Raw genomic sequence first — 21,951 nt, forward strand, 5'->3', positions numbered from 1 at the left:
CACTGTAGGCGTCTAAGGCAGTTTTAACCTCGAGATGCAAGTCTAACGACGGACACTGCTCACTCCTTCTCTGATGAGCCAGTAGTTCTGCCTCTTTCGATGCCAGGTCCATCCTCAAGCATATAAGGACCCCAAATTCTGCTGACATGGCCACCCCTCTCACATATACCTTAAATGCCTGGCAAAGTGTTGCCATGAATGACACTGAGCCCATGTTAGGAGGTCACTTGGTCATGCAAATTTAGGGAGAACGCTGGGTCTAAAAGTGCAACCGGTTTAAATCGTCACGGTGGACCGGTGACACCACCAGACATGAATTGCATGGTCAGGAGAACTGGGGAATGATCAGAAAGGGTGCAGAGTAATATCAAGCACTGGGACATCTTACCAAGCACATGAAGCAGACACTAGCCATGTATCAATGCGAGAATACATATCATGGGCAGAAGAGTAAAACATGTAGACTCTATCCATGCCATGCAGGGTTCACCATGCGTACGAAAGCTCCAACGACTGTGTCCCATTTAGTATTGCCTGCACCACCTGGGACAGCAATTGAGCGGAGTTGCCAGTGCAATCCAGCATTATTTCTAAGATTGTATTTATGTCACCTCCAAGCACAACCTCCGCCAGAGGGTACTGAGCACACAATTCAGAAATCTTACCATAGAACTCGGGGTCATCAATATTGGGACCATAAATATTTAATAGAAGGAGCTCCTTCCCAAGCAGAAGCCCATGTACCATAACATACCTGCCCTCGGCATCCACCTTGGTGTCCAGATGTATACATCATAGAGAGCAGTCTACCAGTATAAGCGTTCCCCTCGCATTTGTGGAATATGCCGTGTAGTAGCGTTGCAAACCCTAACTCAGCAAAACAGAGAGCTTGTCAGTCAAGCAAATGCGTTGCCTGCAAGAACAGGATTTTAGCGGCCTTCCCGTTGGCATACGCCACTATTTCTCGGGTTTTAATCCGATTGCCCAAGCACCTAAAAATCCAACTGAGAAAAGTAACCAACTAACTCAGAGTGCGCCAAGACTGCGTGCCTACAACATCTAGTAACATGCACATTTGTCCGCCCCAACCATGACCCAACTGACAATACACTGCTTTAACAGTACCACCCTGAATCTAAACCCACCCACTCCCCTCCACCCCCACTGCAACCCCAAACATTAGCAGTGTCTACTCCAACCCATTCCCTACCCAATCACAAACTGACCATATGCACTTGCAAAGGGGACAACCGTTACCCAAGGAGCGGGCGACTTACTACTATCAGCATATCAGTACAAAATATTGATGTTAAAATAAATTTGTATCTAACAGCAACCTTAGAGTACAACACCATCATCACATTGTCAGGTGGAGGTCGAGCTCCCAGAATGGGGAGAGCATAGTGCAATATGCGTCTTTATGAAGGATACAGCTTCCGATGGTACAATGAAGAAATAGACCTTGCCATTGTGCTGAAATGTAAGCCTCGCCGGGAACAGCATGGCATAAGAAATAGTCCTCTATCTGAGAAATGTCTTGCCGCCGAAAAAAGTCTGTTGCTTCTGCTGCACTGCAACAGTAAAATCTGGATAGATGTGGATGGTGTGTGCGTTTCAAAACAGAGATTTTCAAGTCTCTTGCTCGGCGCAGGATCCGGTCCCTGTCCCTGTAGTTCATGATGCGCGCTATGATGGGCCTCGGATAGTCGCCTGGCTTAGGTTTTGCCATGAGGTCTCGGTGGGACCGCTCCACCGTGAAATGTGATTATAGTTTAGCATCATCCAGCAATTTCTTGAATAACTCTTCTACCACCGTTTCCATTTTGCCCCAGATCGCCTCCTAGGGTACCCAAATTATATATATTATTTCTCTGGGATCTAGACTCACATTTAGCTTTCACATACTTCATATCTTTGGTTAAGGAGGTCATGGCAGCCTGTGAAGACACTATATTGTCCTCTGCTGTACCGATCCTGCTCTCTGCCTCTGTGATTCTCTGTATCTCCTTCTCCAATTGGGCAAGTATGGATCTGACCTTAGCAGTGTCATCCAGCTTCACATTGACAGAACCAAAACCCTTTTGCATTGTGTCCATAATTTGTTGCAGGTTCTGTGGTTCTGGTGCAGGGTAGGAGGAAGGGCCACCATCTGCGGTATCAATGGATGCCGCCACATCAGAATGCCTGGGCGTGGCCTTCAAAACCGGTCCATGTGCCAGTACCGTTCTTCATTCTCAATATGCAAGGATCCTCCCCAGCCTCTCAGTAATTGCCAATAATCAGTGTGGGTATAGCAATTTATTATCCAGTGCTCAGATGTAGCACCTGCCCCAACAACACAGGCACCCAGTCCTGTTATGCCCTGTTGTCTGGCGGCACAGAATCCCACATGCATGACTGATGCAGTGTCTCGGGGGCACCTTTAATAAACAGGCAGCATCGTCTCTGCGTCACTGGCTGCACTCACTGCGCTTACCCACTGACACTGGGGACCAAAAATAAGCACAGTGGCCTCTGCAGCCCCCCTACCCCCCATGGGCTGCCAGCAATATACTGCAGGGCACCGCCAAAGACCTTGTGTCCATTTGAGTCAAGGTGCAGTCTGAATCTGGACTTGTGCTATCAGTGAGGCTTAAAACTAACTCCACAACGTGAAGGCCACGCCAACAACATAGAAATATTCACTGAGGATTCTCTGGGCAGATACTATATCAGAAAGGCTGTGTCATTTACTGATAAGGCTCTGCAGTTGCCTGCCATGTTGTGAGGTGCACGCCACTGCTCAGGGAATCCATCACTAATAATGGGGTCTTGAGGGGAACCAAGTTTGGGCTGGCTGATGATCACCCGGTGCACAGTGTCCCTATTGTTAGAAACCAGAGGGTGTCTCACCCGCTAGTCTACGGGGATCCCTCTCTCAGGTGGCCAGGGCACGGCCATCACCTTTGGATCCAGACCCTGTGGGTGGACCAGTGCGGGAGGATCACCTGGGTGAGGGGTCTTCGGGGTCTGGGGGTGAGACATCCGATGCTGACACATGGTATTCCCCTCTTTTATGTTCATCTACCCCATCCTATTTTGGCAGATTTTCCAAAGCCCCAACTCCACCTCCCCTTTTTACACAAACACTGGGCCGAGGAAGAGGGTGACTGAGAGTAACCAGACAAACTCACTCAAAATGTACTGGACATGTCCCGTTAATCGGGCCAGGCAAAGTAAGGCACTTTACACTAAGTGCATACTAAGTGCATACACCAGTTAGCTCTCCTCACACGTATAAAAGGCAACACCTAAAGACACACTCTGAGCAAGGCGGAGTATGAGCAGAATTTACGGGATGAGGGCACACCTACTAGAGCAGAGCAATGGACCATCGGATGAGAGCTGCAGGCCGAAAACCCCAAGGGTTCTCTACTGGAGGCCGTTGCCTCTGACAGACTGCAAAAGACACGTGAAGAAGGACAGATTCCACAAGTGAAGATTGCATTGTGTTTCAAGGACGCCAGCGACCTTCCCTTGTGAACGGCAGAGTTGGGGGGGAGGGGCGAGGCCAAGCCTGTGGTAGTAACCTTGACTCGTGAATTGGAAATAGCAAAACAAGAAAGAAGCGCACACAGCCGGTGAGTTGGCAAGCGACCTGAAAGACCAGTGTTTGTTAAAGCGAATGAAGTAGCAACATTATATCATAAGTGAAGGCTGCATATGTGTGGATAAGACGCAAAGAAAGGCAGAGCAGCTGTGAGATCAGCGATACTGAGTAGCAGGGTTGTCCAGTGAATGGAAGTAGACCATTCGAAAGTCACAGTGGAAGGTACATTGTTTAAAGCTGTAAAGCGAACAAACTGCAAAAGTGAATTAAGCAAAAGAGGAATGTGAACTTTGAGTCGAGGTGGTCCTGCGGTGGTCTGTAGGAGCCATGCACATTTGAAAGTCTTCGACATCCAAAAGGGGTCCGATCCTGATTGAGAGAAGCTCTGAAGTACAATAAACTTGGGGAAGGGTGGCCCCCAGCAAGTTTGTGCGGAACTGTGATGTGAGAGGTCTGAGTCCGACAGAGGGGGACCTACGTGATCTGTGTACTGTAAGGTCTGAGCCCGGAAGAGGGGGACATTTGTGAACTTCACAGTGGAATACAATTGCGAAAGTCAAGAAAGAGACTTTAACATGGAAGGCCAGGCGGGCCTTAAACCATGGTTTGGATCTGCTTAAGAGTGTTAGAAACTGAGCCAGAGTGTCATCCTGCCTACAAGGACAGCCTTGCTCCATCAGGTTTAATGTGAGGATGAGAGCTGTTTCAACTACCTTTATTCTTTTGAACACTGATTTCTTCTTTGCATACATTCTCCTTTTTACACTTTTTGTACAAGAAATAGGGCAGGCATTAGGTTTTTGTTAGCATAGGCCATTTTGATTTGATGGACTCCACTAGAACTGTTTTGTTTATCATTTGATGGTCGAGACTACTCTGATATAAACTACGCCACCTTCTTCACAGGACAAGACAAGTACCAGAATGTAAGTTTACATGTATGTTTATTCTCCAGTCAGTGCTTAATTTGTAAAAAAATAAGTGCCGGTGCGATTAGCCAGTACGGGATCAGTGCGAGACCTAGATCGGCCTCTCACATTGTATACGCCCATGCAGCCCTCGTTGTCAACCAGGTAGACTGTAGCCATAGCTGCTTCCTCAGCTTCAGAGCCACTGCCTTTTTGAAGATGGAAGTCAGCCCCGCCAACACAAATTTGTTCAGACGTGGCAGCGCCTCCCTAAATCACCATAAAAAACACCATACTTTTATTGCTCAATAGATTTCTATGACAATGTATACAGTGCATATTTAGTTTACTATGAAAGGCTAGTTTAATATGTAATGTGGGTTGCTTCCAAGGCATTGCTATAAATAAATAATTATTTAAGCACATGAAATGCAAAGCAAAACCTAAATAAAAATCTAAACCAACTAAGCCTGGGAAGATGTGCACAGTTGCTTAAATTGCCTGCATCCCAGTTTCACCATTTACCCAAAGTGTGTGATCCTGGGCAGATCGTTTGATCACACTTTGTCTTGTCTGCAGCCCTGTAAGTGATTCTGATTCACTTCAAAGCTTATGTTAATATATCATGCTATTATAAAAATAAAAACAAATGCCTAGAGAGTTGCTCCATATATAATAAAAGCGCAATTTAGGTATTTTGCACCAAAAGGATATTTGCCACTTAGTCAATTGAGCTTGCGTCCATGGTGCGTCCAAGTATCAAAGACTGATTTGGGCTTATTGTGATGTCCAGTCCTTTTCTGTGAAGTCACATCTGTTGGTGCAATCCATATGCAAATTAGGAGGTTTGCCTTTGTTTTGCTCCAGAGCGCCTTGAAGAGGTCCAATAGGTGAGTTTCTGCATCAGTTATGATTCTGCAGTTTAACTTTTTTTGTTATGTGTTAAAATGCCATCTGGCACTAATGTTAAAACAAAAGTAGATTGGGGCAGAGGTGGGCAGTTTAGGGGGTGTGAATGAGACTGTATGCAATTGCGTGTACTTCATTTGTGGGGAAAAGTAGCACTGTAGCAGGATTTATTTCGTGGCTCAACCTCCTTCCCTCCCCCACTCTTGCAATGCTGGCTACTTCCCTGCACCCGGGGCTGTGATTGAAGGAGGGCAATGGGCAGGCATGAAGGACCTTGCAGAATGATGCGCCATGAGGCCTCTTAGCCCTCCTCACCGCCGAAATGCTTGGGCACTTACTGCACACCTGGTTGGTTGGCATCTATGCAGTATCTATCCTTAAAGCAGTAGTAATGATAGATATTGCATAGATGCCTACTTTATTCAGTTAACCCATGAGCATACATTCACTCAGACTGACACACTTGCATACACACACTATACTAATTCTCTGCTAACATACACACACAAGAACACCACGGTCCCTCAGTCACAAGTCACTCACTGACTGTTTATATAGACATTGATTTCCGACATTACACACATAACAAACACGCACGCACGCAACAGCATTCATGGCACGCAGGCATATACACGTAACATTAACATAACATTAAAATAATGCTTGGCTAGCTGCTGACGCTGCAGTGCTTACCTTCGGAAGAAGAGTCTTCTTCGGTTGGTCAGCCCAGGCACAGTGGCAGCAGCAGCCTGGACACAGAGCTGCTCAGCACATAGAGAGCAGCTGGCAGAGAAAGGGACGGCAGGCGGACACCATTTTACAATCTGGAGACATGTTCGCCTTCAAAAACCAAGGAGCCGGTGCACTGCGGAAGGGGTGGCCGGACCCGGATCTTCTGTGCAGGCATGGTTGGCCCGGGGCCGACCTTTGCATGGATACAGTGGTTGCCTAGCAACCAGCACTGAGCGCATCAGGCGTGCGCGCCAACAACTAAAAAAAAAAAGCGGAGTGGGCAGGGGTGCAACAAAAAAAAAAAATCGCCGCCACTCCAGCTCAGAGCAACGCAGGCTTTTAGAACTTTAAACACAGGCGAGTGTAAACAACAAATCAAATACATATCGGATTAACAAAGCGTTTCTCAATGGGATTTTCCATCCATTGAGAAACGCTTTGTGAATCAGGTCCCAAATGTTTGTGTGCCATGCCCATTTCAGAATGTATTGAAAAGAAAATGTATTCGCGCTCATGTAAAGACAGCAGGCCTGATTTGCAAAGGCTTTTTTCAAAGGGAATATGCCATTTAAAAGCCCTTTGGAAATCAGGCCTGCGCACTCTACTCGTTCTTCACCAGAATGCGTTAATTACATACCCAACACATTCACAAAACAGGTGACCCATGACATGACCTGACCTGCAAGCCGCACGTTGGCAGTGCAGGTCAGGCAAGAAAAATAAAATAAGCTGGTGACCGCATCTGCTGTGCCCCAGGCGGGAAGCGCTGTTTTATATGATTGGGCAATGAAGGCAGGCACACAATGAGTTCCGGTGCCGAAAAAACTCTGCTGGTGTTGGGGACCGGCAAACACCGCCACAAATTAAGCACTGTCTCCAGTTATTAAGTAGAGAAAGCACTGGGACATCCATCCAGCCCAGCACATTAGGTCCAACTGACACTAGTAGAACCCAGCACTCCAAACCTCCACCAACACTCCCCATACAGTGACATCACCATACCATCATAACAACACATAGCCCATAATCAGGCCCCAGCACAGATTATGACACATCTCCCTCCTTACCACTGACACAACACTACACCCATAATAGAGACCCAGCACAAACGCAATATTGCAAGAAAAGTTATGAACCACCACTAGAACGCCACACTTTGATTACAAACTGCTCACCAACCACAAAGATGAAGGAACACCCCAATCGTCACACAGAAATACATAGCTCATACCAGCTCAGAAACAACTCCCAACTGAGCCAATCCGCTACACCGCAAAATCTAGCCAAGATCTTAAATGGAACACGCAAGAAACTAAACCCAAACCACAAGCCCTCCCCAAAGCCTGAACACCCACTCAGCTATAAACCCGCTGAAGAACAACAACAATGGAAGGAACCAAACAATAAATCCTTCCCCGGTGGAGACCCCACACACCACAACCAAACTAGCCCACTCAACTTCTAAGCCCCACACAGACATGTGGCCACCATGTCTATGTCCAACTCAAAAACTCCAAACCAAAACTAACAAACTCAAAACCAAAACTCAGATCCTACCGCCAAACAACAACATCAACACACTATCCTCTTAACCTACCTAGATAGCACCTCACTGCCCCTTAACTGTGCCATAGACAGCACCTCACTGCCCTTAACCACAACATAGACAGCCCCTTACTGCCATAAACCACAACATAGACAGCACCTCACTGCCCCATAACTTACCTAGACAGCACCTCACTGCCTTTAACCACAACGTAGACAGCACCTCACTGCCCCTTAACCACAACATAGACAACACCTCACTGCCCCTTAACCACGCCATAGACAGCACCTCAATGCCCTTAACCACAAATTAGACAACACCTCACTGCCCCTTATCCACGCCATAGACAGCACCTCACTGTCACCTAAATCACTAGACAGCACCTCACTGTCCCTTAATCACCAGACAGCACTTCACTGCCCCTAACATCACTGATGGCACCAACCGTACCAACATCCTAAACAGCACCTCACTGTCACCTAAACCAAACATAGACAGCACCTAACTGCCCCTCCAGAACCCAACCAGCCACCTCAGAGATTACCAGGGGAAATCTCCCCTACAAACAACACAAACACTCAGTACAACATAAAACCCCACAGTAACCAATAGCCAGATAAAGTCCATGGCACCAAAGTCCTTGCTCCAACACTACACCCACATGTCCACAGAATGAAAGGAAGTAAAAATTAAATGGCGCTAAAGTCCCCTGCGCCAACCTCACCCGCACCCCAAAGACATGCAGCCAGTCCGGCAATAAAGAAAAGATTATCACAAAATGTGACCATTAACCCACCAGAATACAAGGGAAAACCCAGGGGAGCAGGCCACAACACAGAGACAACAGCCCTAAATGTAATTCACCTCAGTCAGTCCTCTGGACCCGTGACAACCTTCATCTAGAGGTCCAAACCCCACAGATCTGGATCCAAGTCCCTGAAACGTTCTGCACTGCCATGACACTTGACACAGAAAATAAGTTGCTGCTGCCATTCTTTGGAAAATATGAAGCAGAAACCCTGCTCCTCCAGCACACAGCAACCTTCCGTTCCTCTGCAATCCTCGGTGTTCTGCCCATTAACTTCTTCATGAAAACCCACTTTTCCAAGAATGGGCTCCTCCGGTAATTTCAATGTCCCCCGCAGCAACAAAAACGTTCCCAATTCATCAGCATTGACTTTTGACAGTACAGGATTCTCGTTGCCTGAATCGGGCAATTGGAACGTAACGCTGCATTTCAACGCCACGACACGCTCCAGCAATCCCCGCTGGAACGCCCCTGCCGATTCCGCCGACATCATCATTTCGGCCACCGGCACCACAGAGGAAACACCTCTGACCGGCTCACTGATGCCAAGATGACTGGTGTCCTTGTCTGGCTGTCGCTCCACCACCTGGGAAACAGACCGCTGCAGCAATCCCAGCAAGCACGGAGCTACCCTTAAACAGCCATCACTACAGCTAGCAAAAGCCCAAACGCCCACTCTGGCTGTATACTAGCAGGATGCTAATATTTTCACAGGGGCCACGCCCGCTGCGTACCGCCATCACGCCCGACAACGTGCGGATCACCCGACCTAGTGATCTTCCACTTGGCCACCTCAGCTTTCAGCCTGCGCAGGACCCGACACGCACCAGGACTGCAGCCGGCACCTCACCAGCCGTCTCCACCACTGGACAGCTCCGCTCCTCTTCCGAACTCCAGAGGGCCCCCCTTGTTAGGCCCCTCCACTGCTTCAGCAACCACCCGCCTTGCAGGATAATGACAGCCACACCTCTGGCCACCTGGACTGAACTCTCAGGATCCTCGCCCTGGTCCTTAACCTGGACTGGACTCTCAGGATCCCGGCACTGGACCCTGACCTGGACCTCCACTATACCGCCTGGCCTGCAGCTTCTTACTGCTGGATGGATGTCTCCCTGGAAGGCAGCACTTCTCATTTACTGCCCCTTCCCAAAGAAAAACATCCTTGTCGCCAGTGATATAAACTATGCCACCTTCTTCACAGGACAAGACAAGTACCAGAAGGTAAGTTTACATGTAGGTGTATTCTCCAGTTATTAAGTAGAGAAAGCACTGGGACATCCATCCAGCCCAGCATATTAGTTCCAACTGATACCAGTAGAACCCAGCACTCCAAACCTCCACCAATACTCCACATAGAATGTCGCTGACATCACCAGACCATCATAACAACACATAGCCCATAATCAGGCCCCAGCGCAGATTATGACACACTCCCATCTTAGTTATAGGGCAACATAGGAGTTTCTCCGACCCCAACATTTTCAATAAAGGTTTTACAAATTGTATCCGTTGTGTCTCTGTCATACTTGGGATACCATGCCTCCCTTACAACATGCACGCAAGTGTCAGCTGTGCTAATATCCTGCTTTTATCGTCACCTCCGCCGGGTGCAATGTCTCACTCTCTGCGTTGTTGGAGAGCTGCGTAGACTGACGTGTCCCGTTCCTGCTTCCTCTCACAGCGAGGAGGTCTCACTCTTGTCCTGCAGGGTGGCTTAGTGGGTCTAGCGAGGAGCGCTTCCCGTTCCCATGTAAGGCAGCACATCAGGTCGCCAAGCACAGTCCCATCTAGAAGCCTCCCATGGTCGCTTTGCAATCGCTTGTGGTGCACCGTTGCACACCGCACTGCCCTCCTCCAATCCTTCGTCCGGAGGTGGCCCACACACAAGAGTACTGCGACTGTCTCCGAGCCTCCACGGAGACTGAAAAAAAGTAAAAGTGCTTGGGGTACATTCAACCACCCTTCGGCAGTATAATCAGGTCACAAAACTACAAGGGCTCGGCAAAAGATGGAAAAGTCACACGCTCCTCGCGGAGCTCAAAAGCAAGCCGCCATCTTGGCTATGCTGCTCCGCAGTGCCCCTGATCAAAGGAATCTTAACATTAAGAAAATACTTTAGGAGGGCAGGTGTCTATTCAAAGGCCTGTATGCATAGGGTGTCCGGCACCTTAGGTACAGGCTTAGAGGCCTTTGGCACTGCTTATGTGTGTTCACATGATGCCCAAGGGAACAGGAAAGTACGCACACTCTTTACGAACCGCCAGGATCTTTAGGCTAGAAGGAACTACAATATCTCTTAAATTGGGGTGGGTATTAATCTGTGGCTCCTCTGGAAGCAAGGTCTTGGGCCAGGCTACCCGGGAGTACTTGGGGCATGCTAGGAATTTTATGGGGATGGTAACTGTGGTGTGGGGCGGTTGGGTACTTCGTACGCTGAGGCAGCGTTCTTCCAGGAGTTAATTTGCATGATCCAGCCTTGGTTACCCTTCTCAACCTGTGCTGTAGTTACTTTGCCCTGTAAATAGAGGGTAGCATGGTCACCCTAGGTTCCAAAGGAGTGCCGAGTCTCATAATACTAGTGCCTCCTCCAAGGAAACTCTTACTGACATCCTCTTTTTCATGCCTTGCCCTGACCAATGGACCCCTCATATTGTCTCTGTGCTCTCTCCCTTCTCCTCTTCTCCCATTAATGGTGGCACCCGTTGGGATGTCCTCTTGGGCCCCTTCCACTCCTCTAAGGCCATCATTAATGTCTACGCTAATGGGACCGTCTTGGTCCAAGGCCCTCATGCCAACCTCCACCTCTTTGATAGATGCTTCCCGCACCTCATCAACTTCCTTTCCTCTCCTGCTGTCCCCTCTTCTCTGTCCTCGGCTACCTTACCTCCACCCTCTCACCCTGCCCTCTCTCTTGCTCCTTCTTCTTCACCTCCACAGGGCGTACCTCTGATTTGTACCCCTCCCCGGAAGTCCTTCAAGGATGGCAACCTTCTCCACATTGCCACTCTCAACTCTCGATCTGCCGTCAAACATTCCTCTGATATCTGTCGCCTTCTTGAGGAACTGGACCTTGACATCCTCGGTCTCACTGAGACATGGTTCACGGCCAGCTCTGTCACCAGCTTTGCCACACTCCTACCTGACGGTTACAAGATCCTCTCCTTGCCCAGGCCCAACCGTGCAGGGGGGGTGTGGCCCTTATCTTCCCTGAGTGGATTCCTGCCACTGTCACTCCTACGCAGACCTACTCCTCCTTTGAATGCCTTGTCTGCCGACTCTCTCTCTCTCCTAGCCATTCCCTTACTGTGGGTACTATCTATCGGCCACCTGGTCAAATTTCCTCATTCCTCTCTGAGTGGGCCGACCTCTCCTCCTCACTCCTGTCCTCAACCACTCAACTCCTCTTTCTTGGAGACTTCAATATCCACTTTGATGCCTCCTGTCCTCCCTCTGTACTCTTTCGCGACCTCTGCGACTCTCTCTCACTCTCTATTCTCCCGTCTGGGCCGACCCATTCTGCAGGGTACACTCTTGATGCTCTGATCTCTTCTGACCTTCCCCTCTCTGTCCCTCTCTCCCTTCCTCTCTCCTGGAGTGATCACTTTCTCCTATCCTCCCACCTCACCTTCGGTACCCCACAGGCAAAGCCACCCTCATCACTGCCACCCACCTTCGCGGTCATCCGACCCATGAAGTGCGTGTCAGTTGAGGCTTTCGCTTCCACCTTCTCGCCCCCCCGTCCTCCTTCGGCTGACTCCCACCCTGACACAGCCCTCTCCACTCTGCTATATCTGATACCCTTGATATCCTAGCCCCTGTCATGAGAATCCGCCTGAAGCCCAAAGCCAAATGTAACTCCTGGTATGACTCGGATCTCGTCACCCTTAAACGCAAGTGCAGGGTGGCAGAGAGGAAATGGCGTGCTTCATGTTCATCCTCTGACAAACTGGCCTTCTACCTGCTCCAAAGGCAATACCGCTCCGTTCTCACTAAGAAGAGAGCCCTTATCCAAGCCCGCATCTCTGCGGCATCTAACAATTCTGCCGAACTCTTTAAAATCTTCTCTGCCTTTCACCTTTTTTCTGCTGATGAGGTTTCGAGACAAGTCCGATCTATGAAAGTCTCGTCAAAACAGGTCCACCCCTGTTCATCCAAAACTATCAAGGACCACATCGACTCCCTGGTGCCTGCCCTGGCTGACTTCTGCAATCACTCCTTCGCCTCTGGAGTCTTCCCATCCCCCTCAAGCACTCCCTTGTGCACCCCCTTCTTAAGAAACCCTCTTCCGACCACTCCTGCCCAGCTAACTATCACCCAATCTCTATCACTCCCTTCCTGGGCAAGCTCCTTGAGAAACTGGCCATCTCCCAGCTTAATCTCCATGCTGAATCTGTTGGTAGTCTTCATGACCATCAGTCTGGCTTCAGAGCTGCCAGAAGCACGGAAACTGCTCTCTTGAACATCCGTGAGGACCTGCTCTCAAGCCTTGACTCTAACACCCTTTGTGTTCTCATTTTGCTCAACCTCCCTTCTGCCTTTGACACTGTCAACCACACCATCCTGCTCAACCGTCTCCGTGATAACCTGGGTATCACTGGTCAAGCTCTGGCGTGGCTGACCTCCTTCCACTCCAATCGACCCTCCCAGGTCCAACTGGGTTCCTTCCTCCCTGACATCTTTTTCTCTACCTGTGGTGTCCCCCAGGGATCTAACCTCTCCCCCTGGCTGTTCAACCAGTACCTGGCGCTTCTTGCTCACTGCATCGCCGCTCTCTGTCCCAACTTTCGGTGCTATGCGGATGATACCCAGCTCATTTTCAGGCTACCCTCGGCCTCCTCTTCCCCTTCTCTCATCTCTGACTGTCTTTCTGCTATCCAGGAATGATGTGCCGCCAACGACCTCTGCCTTAATGCCAGTAAGACTGAGATACTACTTATCGGCACACCCACTCCCTCCTTCCCTGCAGCTCTCTGGCCGGCCTCCCTTGGCCCTCTTCCTGCTCCTACCTGCAAGGCAACAAAACCTCGGGGTCATCTTCGACTCCACACTCTTTCTCTCCTCACATATCTGTCGTCTCTAAGAAGTCACACTACCAGCGACACCTCCTCAGAGGTATCCTTCCTTTCCTCTCCTTCCCCCAGAAGCTCACTGTCTCCAGAGCCCTGGTTCTCTCGAAGCTGGACTACTGTAACAGCCTCTATCTAAATCTTCCTGCCTCTACTCTCCGCCCTTTGCAACTCATCCAGAACAGGACTGCGAGACTTGTCCTTGGCCTCAAGCCCAGGGACCGTATCTCTCCAGGACTGAAATCGCTACACTGGCTCCCAGTGGCTGCGAGGATTAAGTTCAAAACCCTCTGCATTGTCCACAAGGCCTTCTGGGGCGGGGCCTTGGGCCAAAATACCTTCAACTCTCTCTTCCTAAATATCTTCCTTCTCAAGCTCTTCGCTCATCCACCTCCAACTACCTCAGGGTCAGCCGCTTCTCCAAGCAACGAGCTGGGGGTAGATATCTCTCCGCAGCAGGGGCCTCCCTCTGGAACAGCCTTCCTGCCTCCCTGAAACTTGAGGAGAACCATCTCCGGTTCCGGAAGCACCTCAAAACCTTCCTCTTTGCCTCCACTTTCTCTCCTTCTCTCCCCTGCTAAAATCACTGAACCTGCACTGAATCTGCAACTGGGCCACTCACCGATCTCGGTCCTTGGCCCAGCCACTCTTCCCTGCACTGCCTACCTGCACTACGGGACTGTCTCTGTATCCTACAGCCCCTTCTCCCGGCACTTACCTTGCACTTGCCACCAGCAGGCCCTATTATTTATCTTGTATTCTACTAACCATGTACTGCACTTTCCTTGCACTTGCCACCAGCTGGCCCTATTATTTATCTTGTATTCTACTAACCATGTACTGCACTTTCCCCTCTCCCCTTCCCCTTGCACTTTTCCCAGTCCCCCTACCCTTGCACTTGCGTGATCTGAATGACACCTGGCCTAGTAGGATCGTTGTCTGTCTCCCCTTGTTCCCCCCCGCCTCGTCGCGCCTTGAAACACTTGTGTATAGGCGCGTTACAAATGCCATATCATATCATTACCAGATACATTTGCAAGACTACATTGGGTGTTGTGGCCCTTTTCTTGAACTGAGTGCTGCTAACGTGTATTATTTAATTATGTGTATGTATTCTTCCAGCTGTTTCACAGCCCTTCTCTGCTTCATACAAAGAGACCTGGCATTACAAACACAACATAACAAAGCAAGACACAATACAGTATGAACTGACACGTTGTATCATTACATGCTATTATAACAAAACTGCCTTTACTGTCCAAAACATTATTACAAAATGAAGTGTTGGACTGGAGGATAAATAAATATGGAAATAAATAAAAGATCAGAACTCCCTGAAAAATCACTAGGTTATGTTATTAGTGATTTAGATTGCGCACATCGTTGTGGTCTTAGAGCACTGAGCCTCGTCTGTGTGCAGGGCTTTAAGTGGGCCGGGGCCTGCCGGGGCCGGGCCCCGGCAGTCTCCAAAAAGTGGGACTGAGCCGGGGCCCTGCCGGGGCCCCCCCTTCCACTGCACGCAACATTGGCGGGATGCATTATCCCGTCGCGGCGGCAGCCGCGACGGGAGATGCGCCTGCCATGAAGTCAGGCATCTGACAGAAGTGGCAGCCAACCACAGCGATGCTGTGCCTGGCTGCCACTTCTGTAAGTCATAGTAACTGCCTCTGGTGACCTCTCGCGCGAGGGGTCACCAGAGGCAGTTACTGTCCCTTTGTTTCCCCAGGTCGCCGAGGCGTCTTTAACCCTCGGCGAACCTGGGGATTCCTCGACATTTTTCGAGGTTTATGAAAGATGGCTTGAAAAGTACACAATTCAAGCCATCTTTTATAAATCTTTGCCGACGGACAATTTTGTCCGTAGTCAAAGTTTTATAAAAGATGGCTTGAATTGTGTACTTTCAAAGCCATCTTTTATAAAACCGAAATGTTTAAAAAAAAATGGCCTGAAAAGTAGGCAAACCGTAAGGTATGCACACACACATATATATGCATGTTATATATCTGTGTGTGTACCTTACTATGGTTTGTGTACTTTGCAAGCCATCTTTTCTAAACATAGAAATAAATATGTTATAAAAGATGGCTTGCAAAGTACACAAACCATAGTAAGGTACGCACACAGATATATAACATGCATATATATATGTGTGTGCATACCTTACGATTTGCGTACGTTTTAGGCCACGCCCCCCACACGCCACGCCCCCAAATGAGGGCCCCCCCCTCGATTTTTTACCCCACTTAAAGCCCTGTCTGTGTGGAGTGAGCATCATTTGCAGTAACCTTCATTACAACAAGAGTTACCCTATTTATTTGTTCCTGTATTTTTCTCAGAGACAGAAACCAGCAAAAATATGTGTATGGATTGCAAAGGCGGTTCTTGGAAATAGGGTGAAATGCCAGCCAAGTTAAAAATAACATCTGAAAGCATTTCATGTGTGTTCTGGAAAGGAGCGGCCATAGGCTTCTCACTGCCAAGAAAGAAAAGACAGAACAGCAACGCAGTGGACAATGGAGAAGGCCAAGACAAAGGGGAGCTGGGCTTGGGCTAAGTATTCAGATAGGCTTTATTGCCAACACCGCAAACGAACTGCAGCAAGCGAGTGAGGGCCCGAATCACGGAATTATTTGCACGGTTCAAAGTGACTTTGCACTGCCGATGCAAACCCCTGATTCAAGAAACTGTGCAAAGCATACCTGCCTAACCTCCGGAATTTTTCCGGAGGCTCTGGAATTTCAAGCATTTCTCCGGGTCTCTGGAAAAGTTCCTTGAATCTCAGGAATTTTGAGATTCTTTCTGGGTCCGTCATATTCTCCACCTGATTGGCTGCCACCAGTAGCCAATCAGGTGGAGAATATGACGGGACCGGAAACGGCGCGAAATGTTCGTGCCCACTGCCTGCACCACTATAATAATAGTGGTTTCAATCCATGTCATTGGATGGAAAGCACTATTATCACGGCGGCGGTGCCACGTTCATTTTGCTTACCATAGCACTGAAAATCATTCATTCAATGCTATAGTAAGCGACATGAAGGCGGCGCCGCAGCAGAAATAATGCTGCTTTCAATGCAATGACATAGATTGAAAGCACTATTATTTCGGCGGCGGCGTCGCCTTCATTTTGCTTACTATAGCATTGAATGAATTATTTTCAATGCTATAGTAAGCAAAATGAAGGCTACAACAACCGAGTTTAAATGGGCGGGGTCATGTGTGGCTGTGGGCGGGGCATACATCTCAGGAATTTTGATTTTCAAATGTAGGCAGATATGGTGCAAAGTGTATTTTGGCAATGCAAAGCAGAAGAAAGTCGTTTTTGCAGCACAAAATAACTTTGCACTGCAAAAAATACACTTTGCACAGTTCCAGGCATCAGGGTTTGCATCGGCAGTGCAAAGTCACTTTGAACCCTGCAAATAATTCCATGAATCGGGCCCTCAATCGCTTGACACAGTTCGAATATTAAAACACGCGAATTCACAGCTGCAGGCAACGCAAATGACTATCAGGCCCACAAAAGAATCATGCCAGAAATCACAGGAACAGGACTGGATTCTACTGTGACATACCTTAGACACGCATTCACAAAGTTTACATTTAAGTATTGTGTTTTAAATAGAAAACTAGCATTAACAGGTCATGTTTAATCAACAATTGGTTTATTCTGTATGGACATGCTAATAAAAAGAAACATTTTAGGGACAGTGAGGTAGAATAATGGAAGACGATTAAAGAAAGACGAAAGCAAGAAAGAGAAGAAGAGATGACAGGTTTGCAAGTAAATGGCAAATGCCCCTTCCTGCTCCTCCCTTCATCCCCCATCCTCCACCCAAAAAGGTATTTGAGGGGTTCTGCATGCTAACATTTGCCAGAGCTGGGTGGCATGGGAAAGGCTGCTGTGATGCAGAGGAACACACAAAGGAGCCACATGATATTGGGGTGACTGACAAATAAGAGGATAGCTGTAGGGGGTCACGAGATAGGGAGAGTAGTCGTCTTCCGGTGCACCCCAGACAATGGCATTATAATTGTAGGACGATGTCATGGCCCCTCTTTCCCCTCGGGGTGCACAGCATCCCCCACCCAAGCCACTCCTCTTTCGGCGGGTTTTGGCAACACAGACATTCCTGGGCTCAAATGGTTGCAAGGATGCTGCTCTGGCAAAATAGGGGCAAGAAAAGCAGCTGGAGCTGCTAGCTCCGGCGCAGACATTGGGCCTCAGCGGTAAATCTGCTGAGATACCACCAAACGGAAGTAACGTTACCCCCACTTGGTCCGGCGGGATTACCGCCGGATTGCAAGTGGTGGTACGCAGTGTTAGTCCCCATTAATTGGAGTCCCAAGGACCCATGGGGATTTTGGTGGAATTACCGCCAGCAGTAATTTCACCTATTTTGCCATTTTTTTGGGCAGAAAGTTGGTGGATTTTCCTCCAGTTCTTAGCTGGATGTAAATCCCCCACCACCCTGCCAAACTCATAATACGGCAGTGCGGGAATGAGGTGGTAACATGGCAGTAACTGAATTACCACCACATTACCACCGTATTTTTCCCACACCACCATAATCTCAATGAGGCCCATTGTGTGGCGTCCTGGAGGTATATAACAGAAAAGGAAAAATAAGGGCCTCCTTACCTGAGGAACAGTTGTCAAAGTTCAGATCACCGCAGATGACGTCAAATGCCACCAGCTCCTCTGGATTGGCTGTACTGGAGGAGGAGGTAGATTTTCGGAAATCAGTCAGCCAGTCCTGGAGCAGGTCCAACTGCTCACAGCGCACAGTGGCATCTCCTGGAGAAAAAAACAGCAGCAAAACATTAAAACCATAGTCATCATGCATTTTAGACACCAGAATGGCAGTGTTTTAATGGTGAGGATGTATAACAAGCATTTGCTACAACCCAAAGATTTGTGAATACATTGCATAGTGGCTGCCATACCTGTGAAGCCGTTTCTGGGGTATTACCCACATTGGTTGTTTCAAATTGACCGTATGGTACAACTGGCCGAATTTGGGCAGTACCATTTGGTCGTTTTGAAACAACCAATTTGGGTAATCACTACCAAACATGGGAAGCGAGGGTAGCGGTGGGGTTCCCCGCTCCCCATGTTTGGTAGTGATTGCCTTTGGGGATAGCAGGGGTGTCCCCCGCTTACGGAGTTCTGGAGGCAGGGGACCAAAAAAAAGAAAAAGGGAAAAGCGGACCCTGTGGCTTCGGATCTGACCCGCGTAAGAGGGATGGATCCGACGCGGCAGTGTAGCAACATGCACAGACGGCCAAAAGGTAAGTAGGGGCAGGGTGGGGGTGTCTGGGAGCTTTTAATGAAGCTGGTATTGGCCACGTCAAAATTACCTTCATGGCCGAATTGACCGCCGCAAGAAATTGTGCCACGGCAAAACGTTTGCATCTGTTTCTGGGTGCCTAATAGCTACTGGAACACCAGATTACAGACCAATCATAACGGCACATGACTGAAGCTTCATATGAAAGCTGAGTGTTGCTTGCATCTGCTCTAGGTAACACTGCAGGTGGCTGAATGCCAGACACAGAGGGAAATGCGTTCAAGAGGTGATGGCCCAAAGGTCCTAGTGCGCTAGACGTTGTGTATAAGAGTGTTGGCATGCTTGCGCCCATTGCCCTCTCCAGATTGGACCACACGACCTGTTTGATCTGAGGGATGACTAGCTCGAGTATAGACTGTTTGAAGCCAAAGACAGCTGCAAGAAGCCCCTCAATATCTTCTAAAATTGCATTTTATGGGTCCTGGGCAATGGCTTGCCATCCTCTAGTTTACACCAGGCCACCATGACTGTTTTGGCATTTTGTGTGGCAAACTAACTTCTGCAATGATCTGGGAAGAGAAACATTGGCTCTCCCAGTTCTTAGGACCACCACACTGCAGGAAACCCTGGATATGGGGAGCCGGGAGACTTGCTGATGTTTTTGCTGTTTAAGAAACTTGACAAGATCCACGGACATGGTAAGTGAGTTTAACTGTTTATTGTATGGACCCCAAAGGTGAGCAGCCACCACCAGAGGATCCAGGAACCAACTGGCCAATGTGGAATGTTGATGCCTGAACAGCCATCAACATTCCACACGCGCCTGGACATATTACAACAAAACTCTTGCATATGCCTTTATTTCGCTAGTTATTTATTTATTATATTTAGGCTTATAGACCGGAAGCTGAAGGCTGAATTCGGCTACTCCGGGGCATCGCGTTGGCTGGTAAAGAGGCATTAGGATGGGCGGTATGCAGAAAGACGCCCCACCTGTGGAGACGCTGCTGGGGACACCCTTGGGTATCAGAGTAGATTTTTGGGGAAGTTGGTTGAGGTAGACCGTTCTGGTGGCTCTCTTAATTAGAGACGCCTGGCTTTCAACTAGCAACACCAAATGGCGGCAGGTTGTGGCTGTGTGTTATGTGGTGTGCAAAGGGAGAAACCCAACAGGTTTATTTTCATTTGAGATAACGTTGAATCAGCATGAAGGCTTTTGCCAATATCGACATCTCTTTTTCAAATGCTCCAGAAACAGTTCCAGACTGCTGAGGCCCATGCTTTATTCTGCCACTGGACGTAAAGCATGCTTTAGGCCTTCACTACACCCAGAACCATAACAGAGTACTCATACATCCTCAATATCTTTGAATCACACTTTTCTCAACAAATCAGAAAGCTTCAGATTGATCTAGACCGATTCTCCCAGGTCGAACTAAAGCGCTCACCTCCAAGCAGCGCGGTGGGTGCGTGTACGTGCCTGCAGAGCAGTGCAAGAATATTTGCGGCCCAAAATGTCATTCTGCCGCACCCTCAATCATGTTTACCCTGGTCTATAGCATTCCCTGAATCCAAAAAGGCCCCTTATTCCAAAACACACACACATGCCAGGTACAGCATGGACAACAGTACAGGCTTCCCTCGTTAATGCAACAGGTGACAGTGTCGGCACAATCTCCCCGCACACACAGGACAAGTACAGCATGGGTGGGACTAGTGTCAGCTTCCCTCACAAAAAGGGGCAACATCAGCACAGCAAGTGCAGGCATCACAAACAATCTGAACAGGTACTGCCTGGGCGTGGTAGGTCAAAGCGTCCCTCACAAGCACATACAGCCTGCACAGTGCCTGTCCAGTCTTTCCGCACGAACAGGGACTGCATGGCCATAACTAGTGCAAGACTAGTACATCAGAGCCATGGCCACTGAAAGCTTCCCTACCAAATGATAAGAGGTCCAGAAAGGGCTGGGCTAGTGCAAATTATACTTGCACACAGAACCAGGTGCAAAATTGGCAAGGTGAGTGCAAGCACTGGGTGGGGGTCAAGCTGCTCTCACATCTGGAGCAGCATAGTTCTGGTGAGCACAGTATGGGCTGGGCCAGTGTAAGCTTCCCTCACACTTGGCTAAATGTGCAGCATTAGCAAAGCAAGGGCAATCGCCCCTCAAAAACAGGCACAGCACTGGCAGGGACAACATTGCAAGCTTCCCTCACAAATGGGTACCCGGAGCCAATACATGCTTTCCTCGCCACATAACGGCTGGCAGTGCATGCCCGCGAGGTCGCTCCCTAGCCACATACCTCAGCCATGGCACCAAAGTGCACTTTGCAAGTTTGAATCCATCGGTGGTGGCGACGAGTTAAGTACCATTATATTCGGTAATCCAATATTTTAAAGCCGTGGAACCAGACATGGCACACTGTTTCAGAATTAACTATTATGTTTATTATTGTCATGTCATGCCGAGTCATTCGCAAGGAACAGATACAGCATGGGGTGAAGCTCCTGGGCAGCCTGCCCTGCGATTTCCTCCATAAAAATGCCACTCTCTGCCATCAGCACTTCCTGGTGATCATGGGATAGGTACTGGGGGGCACACTGCACATAGACAGTAGCTTCAGGCATTCGGTGCCAGCAATCCCTCAACACCAGTTCTCCGTCTTACCTGGGGTCTGTCGGTGGAGACGGAATGTTGAACTGATTGGGGATGAGGCCGTTAACGTGGCGGTTAGTGGGCCTGTGCACATGTGTACTCTTCCCAATCTGCTCGCACAGTGAGATGAGCTGCAGGGCATTGCCATTTCCTAATGCAGCAAATCTATTATAGCTCAGCAAGTTGAGCGCTCGCTGCTGCGATCTGCGTGTGATCTGAAATTCACAGGTTTGATTCCCGGCAAGGCCACCTCAGCCTCTCACCCTTCCGATGTCAATAAAGGAGTACCAACTTCAGTTGGGTGGTATTGTATGTAAATATGTTATATGTAAAGCGCAGCGCTTTGGCGAAAGCGCTGTATAAATAACACATCATTATCTACGCTCCGAAACCTACCTAATCTGCCTGCTAGCCAATAGCAGCCTGCTCCTGAATAGAGGGGCTAAGC

General features: G+C 48.9%; 1 protein-coding gene across 6 annotated transcripts in view; it reads right to left on the reverse strand.

The window, feature by feature from the left end:
* SMPD3 (sphingomyelin phosphodiesterase 3) overlaps nucleotides 1–21,951 on the reverse strand; it is a 1,269,436-nt gene that overhangs the window by 101,980 nt on the left and 1,145,505 nt on the right. For all 6 annotated transcript variants that reach the window (XM_069653717.1, XM_069653704.1, XM_069653726.1 and 3 more), the window contains one exon: nucleotides 18,201–18,356. In XM_069653717.1, the coding sequence (XP_069509818.1) occupies nucleotides 18,201–18,356 (156 nt within the window). The remainder of the gene's footprint in view (nucleotides 1–18,200; nucleotides 18,357–21,951) is intronic.

Source organism: Ambystoma mexicanum, chromosome 1p (genome assembly GCF_040938575.1).
Source record: "Ambystoma mexicanum isolate Mex_15411 chromosome 1p, UKY_AmexF1_1, whole genome shotgun sequence".
NCBI lineage: Eukaryota > Metazoa > Chordata > Amphibia > Caudata > Ambystomatidae > Ambystoma > Ambystoma mexicanum.